Here is a 22,406-nt window from a genome sequence, read left to right as displayed (position 1 = left end):
ACCTAATCAGTGCATTGTGCAAATAGGTTGGTCTTGTAGGTGACCCTTGTGCCCCCATCTATCCCTTTTGCATAAAGGAGGATGAGATTGAGTATTGTTACTTTAGCGTATAGTACAATGGTCACGATTGATTTGGCCAGAATATACTGCTAATAAAGTAACTCTAGTCGAATTTGAATTGCATAGTTAGGTGAGAAAGACCCCATTTGGTAGTGACACCAACTTCCTAAGACCATGATTACGCACTTTGAGACTTATCTATCACAACATTATTGAATTTTATGGTGATGATTTGTAAACTATTTGGCAAAATTATATGTAAATAATTTATTAACTTGAAACTTTAAAGAACATGTGCAAAACGATTTATGATCTAAACTCCATAAGAGGATAAGTGTGTATGTTGTTAGAGCAATCCTAGATCGAGGATTGTCTCCATTCAGTGTGGTCATGCGAGTTTAGAGAAAGCCATAGAGAGCGTGGGAGGTTCTCTAGTATGATGGTTGCTTAGCTACAAACACCTATGTATAGAGACATTGGAATCCTAGTTTGTCCCACTTCCGTTATTCTTACTTTTGATATGTGATGTCGATCAATCTTGTCAGAGTGGGCCCCAGAGCAATGCATTCCTCACAACTGGGTTGAGTGGGAGATGTTGGAAGCGTGCATGTGTGACATGTAGCTAACACGTGTCAGGATGTGGCAACCCACACGTGCTAGCTCTACAGCCACCTCTTCAATTGCCTCTCTTCCATCAGCATGAGCCTCTCCCATCCCTCCCCTCTTTAAGGCCAGAAGGGAGGGATGAGATTGCAACACAAGGGAGAGAGGAAAGAAGAGAGAAAAGAGAGAAGAATAGAGGAAAAAAGAGAGGGAAGGGAAGGGAGAGGTAAAAGGTGGTGTGCATGTGCGTGCAGCAACGCAGAGAAGAGAAGAGCCCACTCTCATACTTGCTTGAGGTCACGTAATCAGCATACTATCAACGCCACCAAATCAGGTAAGTGAATTGGCTCATCCTCCTCTATTGTGGTTGATTTGAGCGGGCCGCTGATTTCCATGTTTTAGCACCTTGATACATTCATGTAATCGCAAAGCTTGATCCGTGATAGTGATACTATAAATGTAACCCGCTACATCGTCCACCTACACCCAACAATGTGGTTATTGGACCACAAATTACATAAGCACCAAGAACATGAATAGTTCAAATCATCGGACCATCTCAGCATGTCCGCCCCAATAGGGTGACACATGCTAGCAATCCTTAGTCATGTTAGAGGCAAAAAGAACCACATGCTTGCTTGCTCGCATAATCCAAAAATACGATTTTTGACAGTAGAAATGGGGCTTTACCACCCTGGTCAGTGCAAACAGAAATTAAACTTTGATTCGTCATTCGTGAAGGGAGTCATTCAAACATGCCAAAAAAGCCAGTTTTCAAGTAAAATGCCGTTCAACAAAGCCGAACACCATTTTAGGCATGTGTTGCCCAAATAGCCTATGAATAAATTAATTAATTAATTAATTAATTTATTTATTTGTTTTTGAAGTTTCACAAGGAATCTAACACAATAGGAATAACTTAAAACATTTCCGACGAGTTATCCTAGAGTATATCGTACAAGTTCGGTATTGTATCATGAATAATACAAGATGTTTAGCATATACAAGTACCTATGATGTTGTTCACACAAGATGGATTGTAAAATCAATGAACAGGAGCATTAGATAATCTCACCAGTGTTTTAAAGGATGACCTCACCCTCATATTTGAGAAAAAAAAAAAACTCATTGCAAACAATCTTTTCTACAATCTCAAGAAAAGAAGAAACTAAAACTCACTATGAAAAATCTTTTTTACAATCTCAAGAAATGAAGAAACTCTTAAGGTTCTTAGTCAATGCCGAAGGCACATATGGTCAGTACAAGAACTCCTAATAGAGCGACGTTTCCAAATAACCAAAGATACTACCTAAAATAAATCATGATTAGTTCCTAACCAAGTAACCAAGAAAAATATCAGAACTAAAAATAAAAATATAACCATACATATGGACTGTCTTCCAGTTGTATGCTCAGCTGGACTCAGACCATATGGATAGATTTGGCAGAATGTACTACCTGGAGACTGGATCATGCATAATACATGTGTGCATGTGTGCCACATGATATATGCACATAGGCCCACATAATTTGGACCCAATGACCAACCTCCATGATCATGGGTCCCATTCTTCTTAGTGTTTCTCTTGTACAGCTGGACTGTATGCCAAATTGCATCAATTTCCCCCACCTTGAAAGTATTGGTCTCTGGAAAGGAATTGAGACAACATTCATGAAGATCCAGGTTCAGTTGCACAGAATCTTCTCAGGTAATCCAAGAGCAATCAGACGAAGGATGACACTTAACTTCAAAAGGAACTCCAATGCCATCCATCTCATGTAGATACCACTTGATCATTGAGAAAGTCTTGAGTCTCACCTACAGTGTTAGTCAGTGATAGTGGAACTCCTCATGCAGCACATATAGACACCCCACCTGACCAACAGATCAGATCAGATCAGGAGGGCCAGCTTCTTCAACTCTTACTTCACAAGGATCACAACCGTTAGCCCAATCCAAATACAATTCCACACCAAAAGGCCTATCATGACGAAGGTATTCAGTAATGGTAATGGTGGCCATAATGGCCACTGCTGTTACTGTTAAGATACATGCCGCAATGGCCTTTGTTTTTGCAAGGAAAAAAAGAAAAAAGAAAAAGAAAAGAGAGAACCTGTAACAGGCCTTTTTCTGTAACTGCCATTATGGCCCTGTAACATGTAACAGTGCCCACTATTATGGCCATTACATAACCATTTTTGCACACCATAATCATGATGCAATAAGAAGGTGGGAGTGGGACCCATTCACAATGCAGCCCGATCCCATCCCTGTTTGCTTTTTCAGGGAAAAAAAACCATGAACATGGAAATCAAAATTCCATGTCCACATGTTAGCAACTGATTGAGCAGAGTGCACCAAATTAGATTTCCACCCACACATGATGAAAAAAAGACATCATTTCCCCGTGTCGACTTTTCTCAGTAACCTAATCACACCGCCTAGAGATTTCTGTAAAAATGCCTGTCCCTGTCAGTTCATAATAAAAATAGTTCAATCTTTTTTTTCCATGGATAATTCCCCTTATTACTATGCACAGAAGGGAGGAGCCATATACGATAAAAATCTCACGGGGGAAAGTCCCCCCCTCCACATACCTGAGCTCCTTGAGAGATCCTCTCTTGGGGATTTTAGGCTCTGTCTAAGGCGCCTCAAATTCCAGTTAAGGCAGTTCTATTGTATTTCAGTCTTCCTTGAGTGTACTCCAAGCATGGCGTAACATAAATGGGCAGGAAACGAGATGGGCTGATTGGACCATGAATTTGCTTGGAGGAGCTTTCTTTCTCGGGCTGCATTGATGGAATGGAAGGGAGGGGCGGGCCCACCATCCATGCACGCTTGTGCCGTGCCCCATTTGATCAGCCCATGCACCTTTATCCTCAAGGGTTCTCAAAATTACCAACCCACCCACCCCAAGGTCCTATAGGGTGGTGCAATGTGTCTCTATGCACCCAGGATCCAAGGGGTTGTACCATGGTCTTTGCCCTCAAGCTACCCGAATTTAGCAAAAAACCCATCCCAAATTCTATACATTAGCTCTAACATGGTATTGCTAAGAAAATGAAATGGATTTTGTCAAACAACCACTTGCTCTAAAAGCTTGAGTCGTTAGAGGATGGCATATCAATGTATATCAGGGGACTTTAACACTCCCCCGTACATGCGAGGTGGAACTCCGCACGGGAACATACTAGGAAAGGGTAGAGGGACATTCACAACTCACACCAAAAACGACGGCATTTGAACACAAACCTTTCGCTCTGATACCATGTCAAATAACCACTTGCTCTAAAAGCTCGAGCTGTTAGAGGATGGTGTATCAATGTAAATGAAGGGACTTTACCACTCGCCCGCACATGCAGGGTGGAACTACGCATGGGAACATACTGGGAAGGGCGGAGGGACACTCACAACTCACACCATAAATGGCCCCCCGTGAGAGAATATATTAGGGAGGCATATTTGCTACTCTCGGGATTCGAACACGAGACCTTCCGCTCTTATACCATGCCAAATAACCACTTGCTCTAAAAGCTCGAGCCGTTAGAGGATGGCATATCAATGAATATCAAGGGACTTTAACAGATTTCATAAAATGCATAGTTTTTTTTTTTTTCCTGATATTATGTAAGAGTAGGTATCATTTTCTAAAATTACATAAGATAATGATGCTACCTAGTATCAAAATGAGCACTCATCCCTTAGTAAAATTGCAGTTGCATTTCAAGCCCAACTAGAAAGGATCACAGTTGCAATTTGGAACCCATGACCTCAATATGAATGCCAAGAAAGTCAACATTTGGTTATGTTCACTTCAATAGATGAATAATAAAAACTCTGTTGAATATTTGCATCCAACCACACCATTAATTTGTTGACATTTTGAAGATAAGTAAACTGAGATCAAGCATGTAGCTACATATAAGCATTTTTTCAATGCTGCCATTAATCACATATGGAAGACCACAAGTGGTATCAAAGACAGCATATTAGCAAACAAAATTAATAAAAAAGCTAAAAAAAGAAAACAGAAAACAAAACATGGATAGTAGAGAGGAACAAAGACATAAATAATAGGGAGAAATCTACCCATGTCACTGCCTCAAACTGATCCTTTGAATAGCCAAGTTGTGAATAAATCCTCGAACAAAAACTCGGAGAAACTGGAGATAAGGCAATCGCTATAATCCTCATTGTTTCCAATATAATCACAAGATCCTGCAGATAAGAGAAGTGAGACATTTAGTCCATGAACAACATCAAACACACGATTCACACTAATCTTCCCTCATGCTTGACATTTTGCAGTATCATATCAAGCAAACAATAAATAGAGATCAATGGATGGTTGTTGCACCATACGGTTTGACAGGTACATGGCAAGAAAGGTTCCAACTACCAACAGTGTATGGGTGCCTGGAGCAAGGGTAGTAGAGGAAGCATTGAAATGAACTGAAAGTTGCACATTTCATATTAATTTCATATTTAATTATAAACACCATGTCTCAAGACAGGTTTATATATAAGTGATGGGATCCATTATTTCCACTAAACAAGCTAAACCCAATTGGCCATAAGGGTAGAAGCTAGAAGCTTTCTACAGCATGGTATTGAAAATTAGCTATGACACAGCCATATGCCACCTCCATTACACAAAACAGGGTTGAATCAGTAAGTTTCAATAAAAAAAAAAAAAAAAACGGATTGTATCAGCTGATACATACCGATACACCCCGTATTGGCATCTATATAGGAACGGTACAGACCGATAAGGCAATAAAAGGGGGGGGGGGGGGTTAAAAAAAAAAAAAAAAAACCACTTTTTCTTCAGTCTTTGTTTTTTCTCGTCTCTTCATTTCCACCATGGAGGAAGCTTAAAAGCTTTATACTAGTTCTAGGCCTTTTAGAGAAAGGGAAAAACTATCTTCTTTTGCTTTTGGTTATTTATTCGTCTTTTTTTCTTCTTTTTTTTTTCCACTATAACGTGCTTGATTTGTGTTTGGTTATGGCCTATGTGGTTGACTTTGAGCAGGTCAAGCCTGCAAGCAATATTCTTATCAAATAATGGTCTGATATACCATTGGGTACATTTTTATTTTTATTTTTTAAATTGAAAGATGAACCATTGGGTACGTTAAACATTAAAAAAAGATAAATTCCAATGTTTTACATTTTTTCCTACTTTCCTAATCAAAATTCTTTAAGCAAAGAAAAAAAATTCCAGATGATACAGGCCCATATTGTCCAATTTGGTACGATACGCCCCGTATGGTATTGTTTTGGACCTGGCCAATGCACCGACCAATACCTCATTGAAATCCTTGTTCTTCAGCCAGAGGACACGAGGAAAGAAACAAGGTGGTTGGGTCAGCGCATGCAGGGTAATCGTGACTCATTAAGTGACTGAGACTACAAGGACTCAAATGGAGGCAGACCTCTTGGACAAAAGTGTACCATAGTGGAACTTCTGGAAAGTCTAGTCTCAGCTCAGGCCTTGCTGCCTTGGTAAATGCTTGGGGTAGTAGTAGTTGGAGGTGGTCAATGTGATATAATATATAGTGAAGGGTCCCTCACACCCAACCACTTACAACCTCACACTACCAGCTTGGACATGCCACGTGTCGCTGATCCACCGCTTGCATTAATTCACGTCTACTACTAAATTCTCATTAACTCATCACCATCAGTTTGTTGTTTGCATTAATTGGAGATATGGTCAGATCTCGCAGATCACATGCTTAATGTTGAGAGGTATCCAAGCTATTATCTAAGGGGTCTACTGACTTCGTCTTAATGGGGGACAGTGAACCTCCTCAAGGACAGAACAACAATAGATATTGAACCTCCTCAGGCATCCGTAAATCCTGGACACCAAGCCACCCCCAACTACTGTAGTGTTTATGAGCTATGCTCCTTGGATCCAAACTGACTTGAATGTTGTGTTTCACATCCACCAGGACTTGGGACAAACTGGGCCTTAAACAAAGGGGAAGAAAATTGCCCATTTGTTGATGATTTACAAGCTCCTCGTGAGTTTGGATGCGTCGAAAGACCTACTTAAGACGTGGATGTCCACACCTAAGGGAAAGCTCGTTTTTTTTTTTTTGAATTGATCATTTTGTTCAAAAATAAAAATAAATAAATAAAACATAGAACAGGGTTGTCATCATCATCATCTAAGCCTTATCCCAACTAATTAGGGTCACCTACATGAATACTTTTCTACTATTTCTCTTTATCAAGGGCCATAACTTCAGTTAGACCATAGATCATCAATTCTTTTTCTTACTACCTCCACCCGTGTCCTTTTAGGCCTTCCCATTGACCTTTTCGAGCCATCAACTAGTATCAACTCACCCCTAACCGGCACAGTTCATGGTCTCCATTGCAGATGACCAAACCATTAATTCTTCATCCCCTCATTAACTATTGGTGCTACCACTAAGTTCTCTCTAATGGAATCATTTCTAATTATATCCTTCCTCATCATGCCACTCATCCATCTCGACATCCTCATTTCAGCTACACATCCTAGGAACATGTTGCCTATCTAGTCAACATTCTCTCGCATATAGCAATGACTGGTCTTATAGCTATCCTATAAAACACGGTGCATCCCTCAATTCATTTCCACACATCCTAGGGAGTGTTGTGTCACTGTCAATGGACAAAGGCTCCCATCTGAATGAGGTTGTTTGCAATTTTGGATGTCCTATTGTCCGAGGGAGGCTCAAATTCAGTGGCCCATGTACAAAAGCTTCCAAAAGAAAAATGCTCTATAATTCACATCCTCCTACAACTGTATTCCAGTAGATGCAAAAGAATAATGCATGGCTTCGGTTTCTAGAAAGAGCATGTTCACATTTAACAACCCAGTTATTACTAGTCCTTGATGTTGTCAACATGTAGCATGGTAGCATGTGCCATAGCTCACCTCTTCAATAAATGCTCCTACGAGACACTCTCCAAGAATGAGGAGATTCTTGTGACTCATGAGGTGTCATCCAAAAGAGAATTCACAACCATGGACACCCCTATCCATGCATCCAAACACGAAGTCATGACATGTGCAGGCAGTGTTCTATGCATCAGTTATACAACCAATAATATCAGCCAATATTTAGTACTGTAGCCTACCACATATGAAAATAGGGGGAAACAAATATTGCAAAATACTGTGGATAACATCTATAAATCAGATGATACAAGATTATATCTCGCTATATTGAAAATATCGCAAGATATCGGCTAGTCCAAATGTCAACTCATAATTAAGAAGTATCTCTGTTATCAAAGATCTTGAACCCCTGAAATACTTCCTTGGAATTTAAGTTTCTTTTTTATTCCAAAGGAAGTAGGTCCTCAAACTTCAAACAAATATTGGCATGTTAAGTGCAAGACCAACAAATTCCCCCATTAAAGTCAATCATTGTCTCCATGATCAAAGTTCTGAAGACCTCAATGAGCCAGGATCATATAAGCATCTGGTAGGCATGCTAATCTATTTGACAATTACTCGACCTGATATTGCATATGAATTAGTGTGGTTAGTCAACATGCAAGCCCCATGCTCTCAGCTCTTGAAGAAGTTTATCATATCCTTAGCTAACATTAGTTTGCTCCATGTAAACTCTATTATATTCAGATCATAGTCACCTGACCTTAATCAAGTATATGATGTTGATGCAGGATGAATGTTTTCTAGGCTAATATGCTAGATGAGACCAAATTTCAGATTACTACAATTAAATCAAGCAAAAAAATCCAACATTCTACCACAGAACAGAAAATTCATATTTAACTAGCTTGGTTGCAATCAAAATTATCATCCCACAATGCTCAATCAAAATAAAATTAGGAAAGAAAGATCCCAACGAGATGTCCCCTTCTAGCATAAGATTGTTTCAACATTCAAATAGATTCTTGATTTTGAGTTTTGGAATCACTTGGGGATTAGGGAACCAAAATAGAAAAATTAGGGTTATGATTGGGGAGAAACTAGGGTTAGGGTTAAGAGACAAATAAAAAAGGAATTATGGCTAAGGTTTTGTAGAGGGGACAAAGGGGAAAAAGCAAGAAAAGGGAGGAGCAGGGGCTGTCCACGTGGACAGCGGTACACGCCCACACATGCGTGTGTATGTGGGTATGACCACGTGGAAGGCCCGTACGACTAGGGGTTGGATGGGTTTGGGTGGATTTCAGATAAGGAAAGAAGAAAATGAAGAAGGAAAGGGAAGAAAAGAATGGGGATCCAAGGTTTGTATGGGAAGAAGAAATTATGGAAACGTACCTTGGAAGAAAGAAGAAGGTGACGGTTGAGGATCACCCTCCGGGCTTCGCACCTTCCAATCCTTGGAAAGATGTAAAACTTCACCTGCAAGTCACATGCAAGGAGGAGGAAGAAAGAAATCTCTTCTTTCTTCTTCATCTTTTTTTTTTCTCTCAAAATTATGGGCTAGGGTTGGACGTCCCCCCCCCCCCCCCCTCCCCCCTTAAAAAAAAGAAATTACAATAAAAACCTTTCAGTCTTAAAAAAATGTGCATAATCCAAATAAGCAATTAAAAACATTAAATCCTAATCTAAACCTTCAATTATGTGCCTATACTATGGACCCCTGTGGTCCAAGATCTAGGTGGACCAATGGTCCAATGGCCCGCAGATGTGACCTAACGGTTAGATGGGCCAATGGCCCCAATGGTCAAAAACTCCTCTGATCGAAGCCCACATGCATCTTCCCAGTATGGGGTCTTCCAGACGCACGCAGTATGCATATGGGGTCTTCCAGATGCACGTACTATGCATGTGGGGTCTTCACATGTAGATGTCGTCCATCCAAAGTGAAGCCAGGGCTGCAATCAGGGTCCTCCTCTGGTATACCCTATATGATGGCTCGATGACCTCATCAATCCTCCCTGGCTGAGAAAGATTTGCCGCTAGTGAAGCAAAACTACGAAACCGCTCCAGGAGATTAGGATCCAATCTCTGGAACTCCGCCTCTGTAATCCATGTGTTGTCTAATGCCGGTCTGTCCTTCCATTTGACAGGGAATTTCTAGAATCCTCCTTTCCTTCTGGAAACCACATGGTGATCTAACACATCCTCAATCTTCTCTCTTCTATCAGGTAAAGATGGTATAAAAGGTAAATGAAGGGATAATGGGTTTGAATGTGGAACTAATGCCCATGTCAGATAGAATATCCACCACATATGCATTAGTGCCCATTCTTTGCAAAATTTAATAGGGACTGACACTACGGGCATGTAACTTTTTTACGGTTCCCTAGGGAGACCGCTCTAGTCATATACAAACCATAACGTAATCGCCCACCTGAAATTCTCTAAACCTGCAGTGAGAATTAGCATGAATTTATACTTGTCGTTACTTACATTAATCCTTCTTTTGATCTCAACATGCAAATTATGGATATGTTATGCAAATACAAAAGCTGACTTAGATGGCCTATGTGAGATGGACATGGGGATGAGATCTATAGGCTCTTAGGTTTGCACCCATGCACGACTTCAAATGGACTTATACCCATGGACCTATTTACTGAATTGTTGTATGCAAACTCTACAACAAGTAAAACTGCAACTCAGGTCCTAGTACAGTCTCCCACTAAATAACGCAACATGTTTCCTAGGCTCCTATTGACTACTTCCGTCTACCCATCAGTTTGAGAGGATGGTAAGCTGAAGAGAATTGAAGTCTTGTGCCCATCATATGCCAAAGTGTCTTCCAAAAATAACTCATGAAGCGCACATCCCTATCAGACACTATGGTCTTCGACAGACCATGCAAACGAACCGCCTCCTCAAAGAAAATCTTAGCTACATTGGAGGTGTCCAACGTTTTTGAACACGACAGAAAGTGGGCCATTTTAGAGAAATGGTCCACCACGACAAAAATGGAGTTGTGCTTCTTGATTGTCTTAGGAACCCCAAGCACAAAATCCATACTAATGTACTGCCATAGAGCGTGAGGTACTGGCAAAGGCATGTGTAACCCTGTGCTTTGCCTTCTTTGCTTTGCTAGTTGACAAGTCCTACATTGCCCAATGATCTTGGTCACATCCCTCTTGAGACTTGGCCAATAAAACCTATCTTTTACAAGGGCAATAGTCTTATCCCTCCCAAAATGACCAGCTACCCCTTCGAAATGAAGCTCCCAGACTAGAAAATCCCCAAGTGAGGTACGAGGAATGCAAAGTCTGTCACCGCTAAATAGATAATCGTCAATAATGACAAACCCACGATCATCCCTCACCTGATCTGCTAACAATGACGCATGCACCTCTCCAAAATCCGGGCACGAAGAATATTCTTCCTTTAAACGCTCGAACTCAATGACCTCAACACTCATGGATTAGAGTAGCGTCACCCTGCGGCTAGGGGCATCAGATGGTTTATTTTCAACCCCGGCCTTGTGCTTTAATACAAACGAATACTTTTGAAGAAACTGGACCCACTTCGCATGACTTGGGTTTAATTTCTTTTGGGAGTTAGGATAGCACAAAGCATCATGGTCAGAAAAAGAGACGAATTCTTGCGGTAGAAGATAGTGACACCAACGGCGCAAAGACTGCACAACCGCAAACAACTCCTTGTCATGGGTAGAGTACTGTTGCTTGGCTTCATTCAACTTGTCACTAAAATAAGCAACGGGGTGCTCCTCCTGAGTAAGAACTCCACCTATACCAACTGTTGAAGCATCACTCGCAACTTTAAAGACTTTAGAAAAGTCAGGAAGGCGCATGATGAGAGCCTCTGTCATCTTGCCATTAATCTCCTTAAAAGTTCTAGAGGCCGCCTTAGTCCATTTAAACTCCCATTTCTTTATTCAATATGTAATTTGAGCCACAATAGAACTAAACCCTCTAATAAGCCACCTATAGAAGGTGGCTAAGCCGTGAAAGTCGCACACATCATGAATGTTCTGCAGTTCAGGCCAACTCACTATGGCCTTAACTTTCTCGGGGTCCGCAGACATGCCATTAGACGACACGACAAACCCTAAGAATATGAGTCTATCTTACATGAACGTATACTTCTTTAGGTTCACAAATAACTTTTCTGCTCTAAGGACCCTACAAACATGCCTCAAGTGATGGAGATGTTATTCTTAATGGTATTATAAATAAGGATGTCATCAAAGTAAACAACTAGGGACTTCCCAATGACGGGTCTCAACACTTGGGTCATCACCCTCATAAACATACTCAAAGTGTTAGTCAAACCAAAGGGCATGACCAACCACTCATAAAGCCCATCATTCGTCTTGAAGGCAATCTTCCATTAGTCTCCTGGGCGAATACATATTTAGTGGTACCCACTTTTGAGGTTGATCTTTAAAAAGATTGTGGCACCAGCCATCATATCTAACATGTCGTCAAAACGTGGTATGGGAAATCGATACTTGACCGTGATCTTGTTAATGGCGTGATTGTCTATGCGCCACGTGCCATCTTTCTTAGGCATGAGAAGGGCGGGCACAGCGCATTGACTCATACTTTCCTGGATGAAACCTTTTCTGAGGAGCTCATCTACTTGTTTCTTCAACTTTGCATGCTCCATACGATTCATCCAATAGTGAGGAATGTTCAGTAGAGTCGACCCAGGGACCAAAACTATGGCATGTTGTATATACCTCATGAGTGGAAGCTCATCCAACAAATCATCAGGAAAAACATCTTTAAATTCCTCGAAAATCGGACTCACATCATGTGGCAACCCTACACTAACCTGGGGTTTAACCTCTCTAGCTACGAGGGCACACACCACCGAATCCGCTTTAGTCTCTTTCTCAAACTCTCTAGCATTTATAATATGTAGAGACTGAGGTTGGGACTCAAAACTTTAGGATTGCTTTTCTTAGCGTCCACCTCCTTTTCCGTAGCGCTCTTGGGTGGAAGAGGGACCAGCTTGATCTTTTTGCCCTCATGTATGAATGAACAAGTATTCGAGCAGCTGAATATTGTCATATCACGATCGAACAAACAGGGCCTACCCAAGATGATGTGGCCTACGTCCATAGGTAACACATCACACCAAAGCATGTCCTCATAAGATCCAAATTCAATAGGAACTTGACATTGTTGGAAAACCAGAAGAAAAGTCTTATCTACCCAAGAAACTCTATAGGGCTTAACATGAGGAGTAGCTTTCAACCCTAAGCGATCTAGGGTGCTAGTGGAGATCACATTTGAATAACTTCCACTATCTATGATCACTTCGCAGTTTTTCTTCCCACACTTGGCGTAAGTATAGAAAATTGTACTCTTGCGCCAATCATCATTACCCTTAGCCTATGCCAGGGCACATCTGACAACTGCTAGTGCCATGGTCTCATATTCCACCACTTCTTCATCACTAGCACCTCCCACAGGCTCGTGCACTACCTCTTCATACTTGCCCTGTTCTTCATCATCCATCCCTTCAATGACAAGTGCCTTACTGCGCTCTTTTGTGGGGCAATGGTGCGCAAAATGGTTGTATCCTTAGCACTTGAAACATTGGGTGTGCTCATTAGCCGTAGCACTGGTACTAGCTACCCCTTTTCCTTTGACATCTCCAAGACTAGGTTGCATACCAGTGAGGGCCTTGGTTTGATTACTAATACTTGGCCTGGCTTTGTGAGGAGTAGGCCAAGTAGTTGTATCAAACCGCCTCATGAACTAGGGTTTAACGTACTGCTCCAGTTCTTGCACCATCTAATAGGCATGCTCTATGGTCCTTACATTGTGAGGAAAGAGTTCACACTGAAGCTCGGATTGGAGGCCCACCCTAAATCGAGATAAGGTCACGAATGGGTCCTCGATGTTACATCGCATAATATACTCATCAAACTTAGCGATGTAATCTGTCATGGGCATCGTTCCTTGCTTAGAGATTGCCATTGATCCAAAAGTTTTTGGCAGTAGGAAAGCGAAAGGTACTTTTCCTTCAGGACCTCTTTCATCTCGACCCAGTGTACAACTAGCTCTTCTCCCCCTTCCCATGGTTCACTCCACGTTAGTCCAAAACAATTTCGCTTGACCCACTAACTTCATCTTGGTGAATCTGACCCGGCGTTGGTCAGACATGTCACTCATACCGCTCGAAGTGGTCTATGTCTGCTAGCCAGTCCAGAAAAACTTTGGGGTCCAAGCGACCATCAAAACTAGGAACGTCGACTTTAACACTCTTCATCACCCTATCCTTAGGATCATAGTGATTTTGGAATTCTCTACAAGGTGGCTGGGCATGCATCCCTCCATGGCGTACTCCCAAACCTTGGTACCTCACACGTCCTCTAACAGGCTCTTCCCTATCATACCCACCTTCAACTTGTTCCTCAGCTTGAGAATGGCGATCTTCCCCAATGTTGGGGTTAGCCTGATGGGATGCTTCCAACTGAGCTAAGCGTTGCTGAGTTGTAGTCAGTTGGGTGGTGGTGGTCTGATTGTGATTCTCAATGTTTGTGAGGCGACGGTTGATGTTCTCAATAGCCTCGGCAAGCTGTTCCATGTTCATAGTGGGAGAAAGACCAAAGCCATGATCTGTGCGAGTGTGCATATACTAGAACTCTACTAGACGCCACTCTAAGGACTACCAGACAAGGACGGGGATTATGTGATGAAAAAAGATAACTTCCATACCCAGACACTACAATATGATGCACCTACACTATATGTGTTGAATTTAGATGCTCTAACCCAATGGACAGCCCTAGGACACTTCTAATGATGCAAAAAAATGAAAATCCAGCAACCGGAGACTTTAAAATTCACAAAATCTGGAAATTCCAGCAATATGGAAACTTTAAAATTAAGTTAAAAAAATTCAGCAACTTATCGATGCCTACATGCACTACAATAAGTTAGGAATTTCGTTAAACACCTATCCTACACTTGACCTAGGCTCTGATACCAAAATTGATGCAGGATGAATGTTTTCTATGTTAATATGCTAGATGAGACCAAATTTCAGATTACTACAATTAAATCAAGCATTCTACCACAAAACAGAAAATTCAGATTTAACTAGCTTGCTTCCAATCAAAATTATCATTCCACAATGCTCAATCAAAATAAAATTAGGAAAGAAAGGTCCCAAGGAAATGTGGGAATCCCGTTCTAGCATAAGATCGTTTCAACATTAAAATATATTCGTGATTTTGAGTTTTGGAATCAAATTGGGGATTAGGGAACCAAATTAGGAAAATTAGGGTATGATTTGGGGAGAAACTAGGGTTAGGGTTTAGAGAGAAAGAAACGAGGGATTATGACTAGAGTTTTGTAGAGTGAACAAGGGGGGAAAGGAAGAAAATGGAGCAGCAGGGGCTGTCCACATGGACAACGGTACACGCCCGCACATGCATGCGCGTGTAAATGGGTATGTCCACATGGAGGGCACATATGACCAGGGGTTGGATGGGTTTGGTTGGATTTTAGATAAGAAAAGAAGAAAAGGTAGAAGGAAAGAAAAGAAAAGAATGAGGATTTGAGGCTTGGATGGGAAGAAGAAATTATACAAACGTACCTTGGAAAAAAGAAGAAGACGATAGTTGAGGACCACCCTCCAGACCTCGCACCATCTTTCCAACCACCCAATTTACACTTCCAATTAAAAAATTTACCACAATACCCTTTAAGTCACAAAAAATGTGCATAATCAAAATAAGTAATAAAGAAACATCAAATCCTAACCTAAACCATCAATAATGTTCAAAATATAAATAAAACTAAAATGTCTACACTATGGACCCATGTAGTCCAAGATCTAAGTGGACCAACGGTCCGATGGCCCGCAAATGATGATCTGACGGTCAGATGGGCTAACAACAGCAATCCAATGGTCGAAAACTCATCTGATCACAGTCCACATGCATCTTCCCAGTATGGGGTCTTTCAGATGCACGTACTTTCAGATGTGCCTCCATCCAAAGTGAAGCTGGGGTTGCAGTCGGGGTCCTCCTTTGGTAGACCCTATATGATGGCTCGATGTCCTTATCGGATGATGATTGAAACAGGTAATTGAATGACAAAAGCTCTACCAGTGGTTATTGTACATTGGTGGGATGAAACTTTGTGACACAGAAGAGCAAGAAGCGGAGTGTGGTTGCTAAATACTTTGACAATTACTCATCCAAATACTGCGAGTGGTCAATTCATGCATGCTCCATGCTTTCACCATCTTGAAAAAGTATCATATCCTTTGTTAACATAATTTTGCTCCACATAGCAGCCTATTGTATTCTAATCATGATCACTTGAACTTAAGCAAGTATTATGATGTTGATTAGGTTGGCTTGTCAAATGACAAAAAGATCTACCAGCAGTTATTGGACATTAATGGGAAGAAACATCATGACATGAACGGGCAAGAAGCAAGGTATTTTGCATCGGTAACGGTGGCCGTAATGGTCACCACCATTACCAATATGGGTATTGGCTGTAATGGCCGATACGGGGGCGTAATGACTGTTATGACCACCGTAACGGTTGAAAATTTTCTTTTGCCTGAAAAATTCTGAAAAAAATATTTAGAAAATCAAGAATAATGTAAATATTCCAAATATGTATTCATTTTTTGTTTTGAACATGTTTATGGTAGTGTAACGGTCCACTCTTTGGTGAGAGTGTTCTATCGGGCTGTCTAGTGAATTTGTGAAGATGATTATATGTATCTAATGTTTACACATCACAATCAAGCATTAAAACTAGAAATAAGAAAAAATTGCATAAATACTACTTTTTCAAAAAATAAAAATAAATTAAAGGCCATTGGAGCTTCTATTCGCTCAAATCACTTCAATCTACAATTTTAATATTAAAGTTGTAGTAAGAGTAGTCGAAATCTATTGTAAAATGATCTAGGAGAGTTTTTGGACTGAGAAAAGTAAAGGGGAGAAAAATGGATTTAAATAGAAAAAAAAGAGTGGCTGTTTTTCGACCGTTACAGGGGTAATGGTTGTTATGCCGCATAACGGCCTTTACGGCCATCGTAACAGCTGATACGGTCCCAAAAATGAATTGCCCCGTTTCACCCCCGTATCGTGTAACGGTCATGGCCGTTAACTATACGTATCGGCCTTTATGGGCGTATCGTGACAGATACAGAACACCTTGGCAAGAAGTAATTTGTTATTGCTAGATCCTCATCAGAAGCAAAATATTGAGCGATTGTACATGCAAATGTGAGCTTATGTGGAAGAAGACCCTCCCACAGGAAATGGGTTTTAATTTGCTGCTCCCATTCCTCTTCACTATGGCAATATGGCAGCAAGCCGTCTTCCATAAAGAAAGAAGCACAGTGAAGTTTATTGTTATTTACTTAGGAGAAAGTCATGTCCAAACTGTTTATTATGCCGCTTGTTAGATCTGACAATCAGTTAGATGATATCCTCACCAAAACTTCTAGTTGCTCATCTTTGTGACAACTTGGGCAAGTTGTGTATGAGTGATATCTATGCTCCAATTTGGAGGGGAGTGTACAAGTGTGTATAAGTTATCTACACTCCTGTGGTATGCCATACATTTTTTGTTCTTAGGGTAAAGTAATATAATAGCCTATAAGCTAGGCATAGAAAAGAGCGTTCTCCCTTGTTGATTGGGGTTACATCGATTATATGCATGACAGGTTTGGTTTCGGTGCTACATGACATAACTGGATTAAATCATGCCTTTCCTCTGTGTCTCCCCAAAGGTTTTATTCTCCTCCTCTAGGGGCCTCAGGAAGGGAGATCCTCTCTCCCCTTCTTTTTGTAATTGCCTCTGACAGTCTTAGTTGTATGCTGGAAAAAAAGAGAATCCATTGGCCTTTTCAGTGGCTTCAAAGTGGCTTCCTCTAGCCCCTCCATCTCCCATATCCAATTTACAGATGATACCCTCCTCTTTTGCGAAGCCATTAAATCAGTTGTTGGTAATCTGAGGAAGATTATTAGTTGTTTCAAGGTCATCTCGGGGCTCAAGATCAACCTCTTTAAAAGTGCATTATTAGGAATTAATATCCCTGATAATCTTCTCTCTTCCCTTGAAGAAGTGTTTGGCTGCAAAGTTGGATCTTTCCCGTCCAAGTATCTGGGGCTACCTCTCTGCATTGGCAAGCTGGTTAATCATCTATCGGATATAGGTATTGAGAGAATGGAAAGGAAATTAGCGCCATGGAAGAGTCGTTTCCTATCTTTGGGTGGCCACCACCTTACTTTGATTAAATCGGCCCTTTTGAATCTCCTGATTTATTTTCTCTCGTTGTTTTGTTGCCCAAAGTCGATCATCTCGAAAATTGACAAACTCATAAGAGACTTCCTATGGAAAGGAAGCTCCCCCAATTACAAATTTCACTTGTTGAGTTGGTTTTAAGTTTGCAAACCTTACATGGAAAGCAGAGCAGGAATTAGGGCCTTATCAGATGGCAATTCCGCTCTCTTGGGGAATGGCTATGCGCTTTGGTACCAAGTCAGGAAATTGGTAGAGGGAAATCTTAGCTTCCAAATATGGTTTGGAGGATGGTAGATGGTTCACCAAACCCTCCTCTAATTACAGAGCTTCCTATATTTGGAAAGCCATTTCTAGCCTTAAGGCCACCTTTCTTGAAGGTGTCTCTTTTAGCTTGGGAAATGGCTCTAAGAGTAGAGTCTAGTTAGATCATTGGATATCAGTCAGTCTCTAGCCAGAATCTCCAAGAATCTGGCACTTTTTTTAGAGCTCCTACAGCTTCTCCATGGTGTTCAGCCTGTCCCTAGGATGTTGGTTGCTTAATTTGGACGCTCTCCTCTTCGAGCAAATTCTCCACCAAATCCTTCTTTAACAAGATTAGAGGTTCCCCGGCCAATCAGGGAACCGCCTTCCCTTCATCTGGGCATAAAAAGCTCCGCCCAAGATCTCTACCTTTGTCTGGTTGTTGGTCAAAGGGAGAATTTTAACGGTGGATAATCATCAACAACGAGGTCCGATTCTCCCGAACATTCACCTCTACCTCAGCAATGTGGAATCTGTTACGCACCTCTTCCTTCACTACTCTTATGTTGTCGAAGTCGGGTCATCCATCTGTAGTAGATTCCATATCCCTTGGGTCATGCCAAACTCGGTTCGAAGTCATCTGTTTGCTTGGAATGGCACAGTCCTCGAGAAGAATTCCAAAGCAGTGTGGAAGATGGCAGTAATGGCCACTATCTAGGCCTCATGGAGAGAGACATGTTGCTTTCGGGATCTTTCTTCCTCTTCTTCTTCTTCAGTTTCTAATAAGATCATCTGGGATCTTAAGGAATGGTCATTTAGTCTAAATCTCTTAAACAACTCAATCATTTCTTTGAAGCTAGGTCTCGAGTTGTAGAGTTGTTTTTAGGTTTCTTGGTTGTTTCTGTTTTTTCCTTCCTCTTTGTTTTTTGTTTTTTGTTTTTGTTTTTGTTTTGTTTTGTTTTTGTTCTTGTTTTTGTTTTGTTTTGTTTTGGGTTTTTTTTTTTTTGGTGTGTGTTTTGCATTTTCAATATATTTCTTTTCAATCTTCAAAAAAAATGCAATATAGTTTCAACAAATATGCAACTTGTAAATTATTATAATACATGGCATATGATTGTGTCACATGCAAGCGCAGTGCATCGTCCTTGGTTTGAACCAATTGCACAGCCCTTAAAAATTACCATTTACTCATGATTCAAAAGCCCATAAGCTATGCCCAATATGGACTAGTAACCATGACTTTTTGTTGCCAAGACACTTCATAATGGGTGTTGAACTGACCAAACACTTATATTTTAGGTGCAAATGCCGAGAACATGCCATGTAAAATACAAGGGAAACAAATGCAAATTTTTAAAACAAAATCCTATGAATTAACATGGCAAGCTTAATTCGAAGATCTTTCTACAGGTCTGCCTGCTTTGCTTATCATATTTTTGCATTCTTGGTTTTATCATTTCTGTTTAATCGTTTCGACAATTTTCCATCTAACCAACCAGACAACATAAACATCAACAAAATCATATTTTTGGCAATGGAAGCTTGATGGGATACATCTTTTGGAGTTGGATAAGTATGGACGCAATGTGTGAAAATCACTTGCACAAACAAAGTGCAGTTTTCTCCATTCCCAATAGAGACGGTTTTAAAGTTCTCAACATGCGAAAAAAAAAAAAAAATCAATTTCTAGTCTGCGAAAGACTGTTATGTTATAGACCCATAAAGTAATAAATGCACTGAAAATGAGAAACAATTTCTGTTAAAGAAAGAACCCATCAAAAAGTTCACAATCTACTCCACATCATACCTTTGAAGCGGTTTCAGCACTGGCACCTCCTTGTTTAAAAAGGGACCATGGAGCATGCTCATCCATGTACAAATTACCAGCATTTCCAATATCAAGCACACACTCACAGGCTGATGATAAGGACAGGTTCTCATAGTGGAGCCTTGCTTTTTCAACCTACAAAAACAGGAATTACTAGTAAAAGATATGGTAGAAAGCATATAATATCAATTATATAATAGATTTGTAAAACATTCAAGCAATAAATGACGACACTTTAAGAAGCAAAAGATTAGGAATACTCTTTTGTGTGCTCCTGAGGTGTCCCATACCATAGAGGATCTTTTTATTTTATTCTCATCTATGTTATTCTTATATCTAGTAATCATGGAGGTGTGAAGAATGTATGAGATTCAGATGGAAAAGGAGAAGAAAACATAAAGAGAGAGGAAGAACAAGAGAATACATAAGAATTTTGGATGGATGCTCACCCCTCTCTTGTCTTTTATTAATACTTATTCTAAAAGTGAGATTGAGGAGGAAGAGAGAATATGAGGAGAAGCAAGGAAGAACAGAGAAGCCCAAGAGGTGGTGACACCCCTAGCCTCTTGTCTCACTTATCATTAGGGCTTTCATAATAGATGTTAAAGCACAAAATACCCCTATTCTTAATTTATTACATAAACCAAAGCCATTTACCTAAACTCTATGCTGGCACATCACCTTTAAGGACTAAAGAAGAAAACAACAATATGAAACAATACAATCCATAAACTTCACGTGAAGTGAGCCACACGTGAGATCACCACCATCCATCATAATTCATAATATCATGAATACCCAGCTTAATGAAGAGGCGATCCAAATGAGTGCAACCAGAATCCCTAGTGAACACATTTGCCAAATGATCCCGGGACTTGAAGAACGACATGCAAAATTTCTTACTCGCAACTTTTTCTTTGATAAAGTGACAATCAACTTCGATATGCTTGGATTTCCATTATGAAAAGTATGGATGAAGTCGCTACGATTACTAAGATGTTTCCCCCCACTTTGATGCCAAAATAAAGTGCTTTTCATTCTTAAAATGCAATAGAAAATCTACAACATGACTTTCAGAATTATCTTCTTGAACACGAGGTAGAATTGCAATCTTGGCCTTATAATCTACAATAGTTGCGGAGAGGAAAAATCAACACCTCTTAGAGGTGCTGTAATCCTTGTTGATTGGTCTGTCAATTCCAAGGTCTTATTGAGATGGAGCTATCACTAAGGAAACATATGTGATATTAAAAATAAAATAAATAAATCCTACTTCCTACAAGTTTCTTGAGGGTAGTTATCCTTCGAAAATTTTAGAACACATTTACCTCTCTTTACCATACCTCGCTAGGTATTATGGATGTGTTTTCTTTGTGCATATTTTAGGTCTGTTACGAAAAAAGGTAGGACTTCAGTCACCAAAATGTGTGTTTATGGGATATTCCAACACTCAAAAGAGTTAGAAGTGCTACTATCTTGCCAACCGAAAATGGTATGTTTCTAAATAGATGACATTGTTCCAAAATGTACCCTATTTCTCTCCACAGCAATACTCTTACACCCTTCAATGCTCTTATCCTCTCCCTATCATTCATGATCCTTCAATCGAACAAGTTCAAAGAAATTTTTTATTTCTGGCAAAGCTATTTAAGATATACTCTCCAAGAAAGAAACAACCAAAGACTCTTAACAAACCCCACCATCTTTGGATTCAGATCCAGCTCACTTGGATTTACCTATTGTTCTCCACAAAGAAACTCACTCTTGAACATCTCACTCTACTGGTAACTTTGTGTCACGTAGATCCTTATCTCCTTATCATGCATACCTATCTTCCATTTCCTACATCTTTTGTCCCAAAGATGCCTCGACTGATCCTAACAAGTAAACAGCTATGGTAGAGGAAATGTCTATCCCGGAAAGACAATGAACATAGGATTTAGTTCATCTTTTGAACAGGGAAACATGTGGTCGACTGCAAATGGGTTTATATGTTGAAATATAAGTCATATAGCTCCATTACAAGATACAAGGCCAGACTTGCAGTGAAGTGGTTAACGTAGCAATGTGAAATAGATTACGAGGAGGCCTTTGCTCCTAAGGACAAACTAAACTCTGTCCATATTCTCGTCTGTTCTTGCTCATTATAAATGGCCACTGAACCAACTCAACATGAAGAATGCATTTCTGTGATGGGAGTTTCATGACTAATATTGATGCCTATGCTGCCAGGTTTTACCGGGGGGGGGGGGGGGGTGGTGAGGGGACACGATTACTCATGCTTGATTCATAAGGAGCTTCTCTGATCAGTAATAACTATGTCTTCATAAAGCAAGATGATGCCCACAAAACAATCCTCGTTATTTATGAGGATAATGGGTAATATTGTTTATGTGGATCGCATTCACAATACGACACAATCGCCTTGGGCCCGGTCTGAAGTTTGATAACACAATTTCTCATATTGGATTC

At 40.4% G+C, this 22,406-nt stretch overlaps 1 protein-coding gene across 1 annotated transcript in view; it reads right to left on the bottom strand.

Moving 5' to 3' along the window:
• Window positions 1-22,406, bottom strand: part of LOC131229376 (methionine--tRNA ligase, chloroplastic/mitochondrial) — a 143,217-nt gene that overhangs the window by 17,778 nt on the left and 103,033 nt on the right. The window contains exons 10-11 of the mRNA XM_058225317.1: window positions 19,914-20,069; window positions 4,754-4,882 (exon numbers count right to left, since the gene is read on the bottom strand). Coding sequence (XP_058081300.1) covers window positions 4,754-4,882; window positions 19,914-20,069 — 285 coding nt within the window. The remainder of the gene's footprint in view (window positions 1-4,753; window positions 4,883-19,913; window positions 20,070-22,406) is intronic.

Source organism: Magnolia sinica, chromosome 16, assembly GCF_029962835.1.
Source record: "Magnolia sinica isolate HGM2019 chromosome 16, MsV1, whole genome shotgun sequence".
Classification (NCBI taxonomy): domain Eukaryota; kingdom Viridiplantae; phylum Streptophyta; class Magnoliopsida; order Magnoliales; family Magnoliaceae; genus Magnolia; species Magnolia sinica.
Note: the sequence above shows the minus strand (reverse complement) of the source record. Positions and strands in the feature narration are given on the sequence as shown.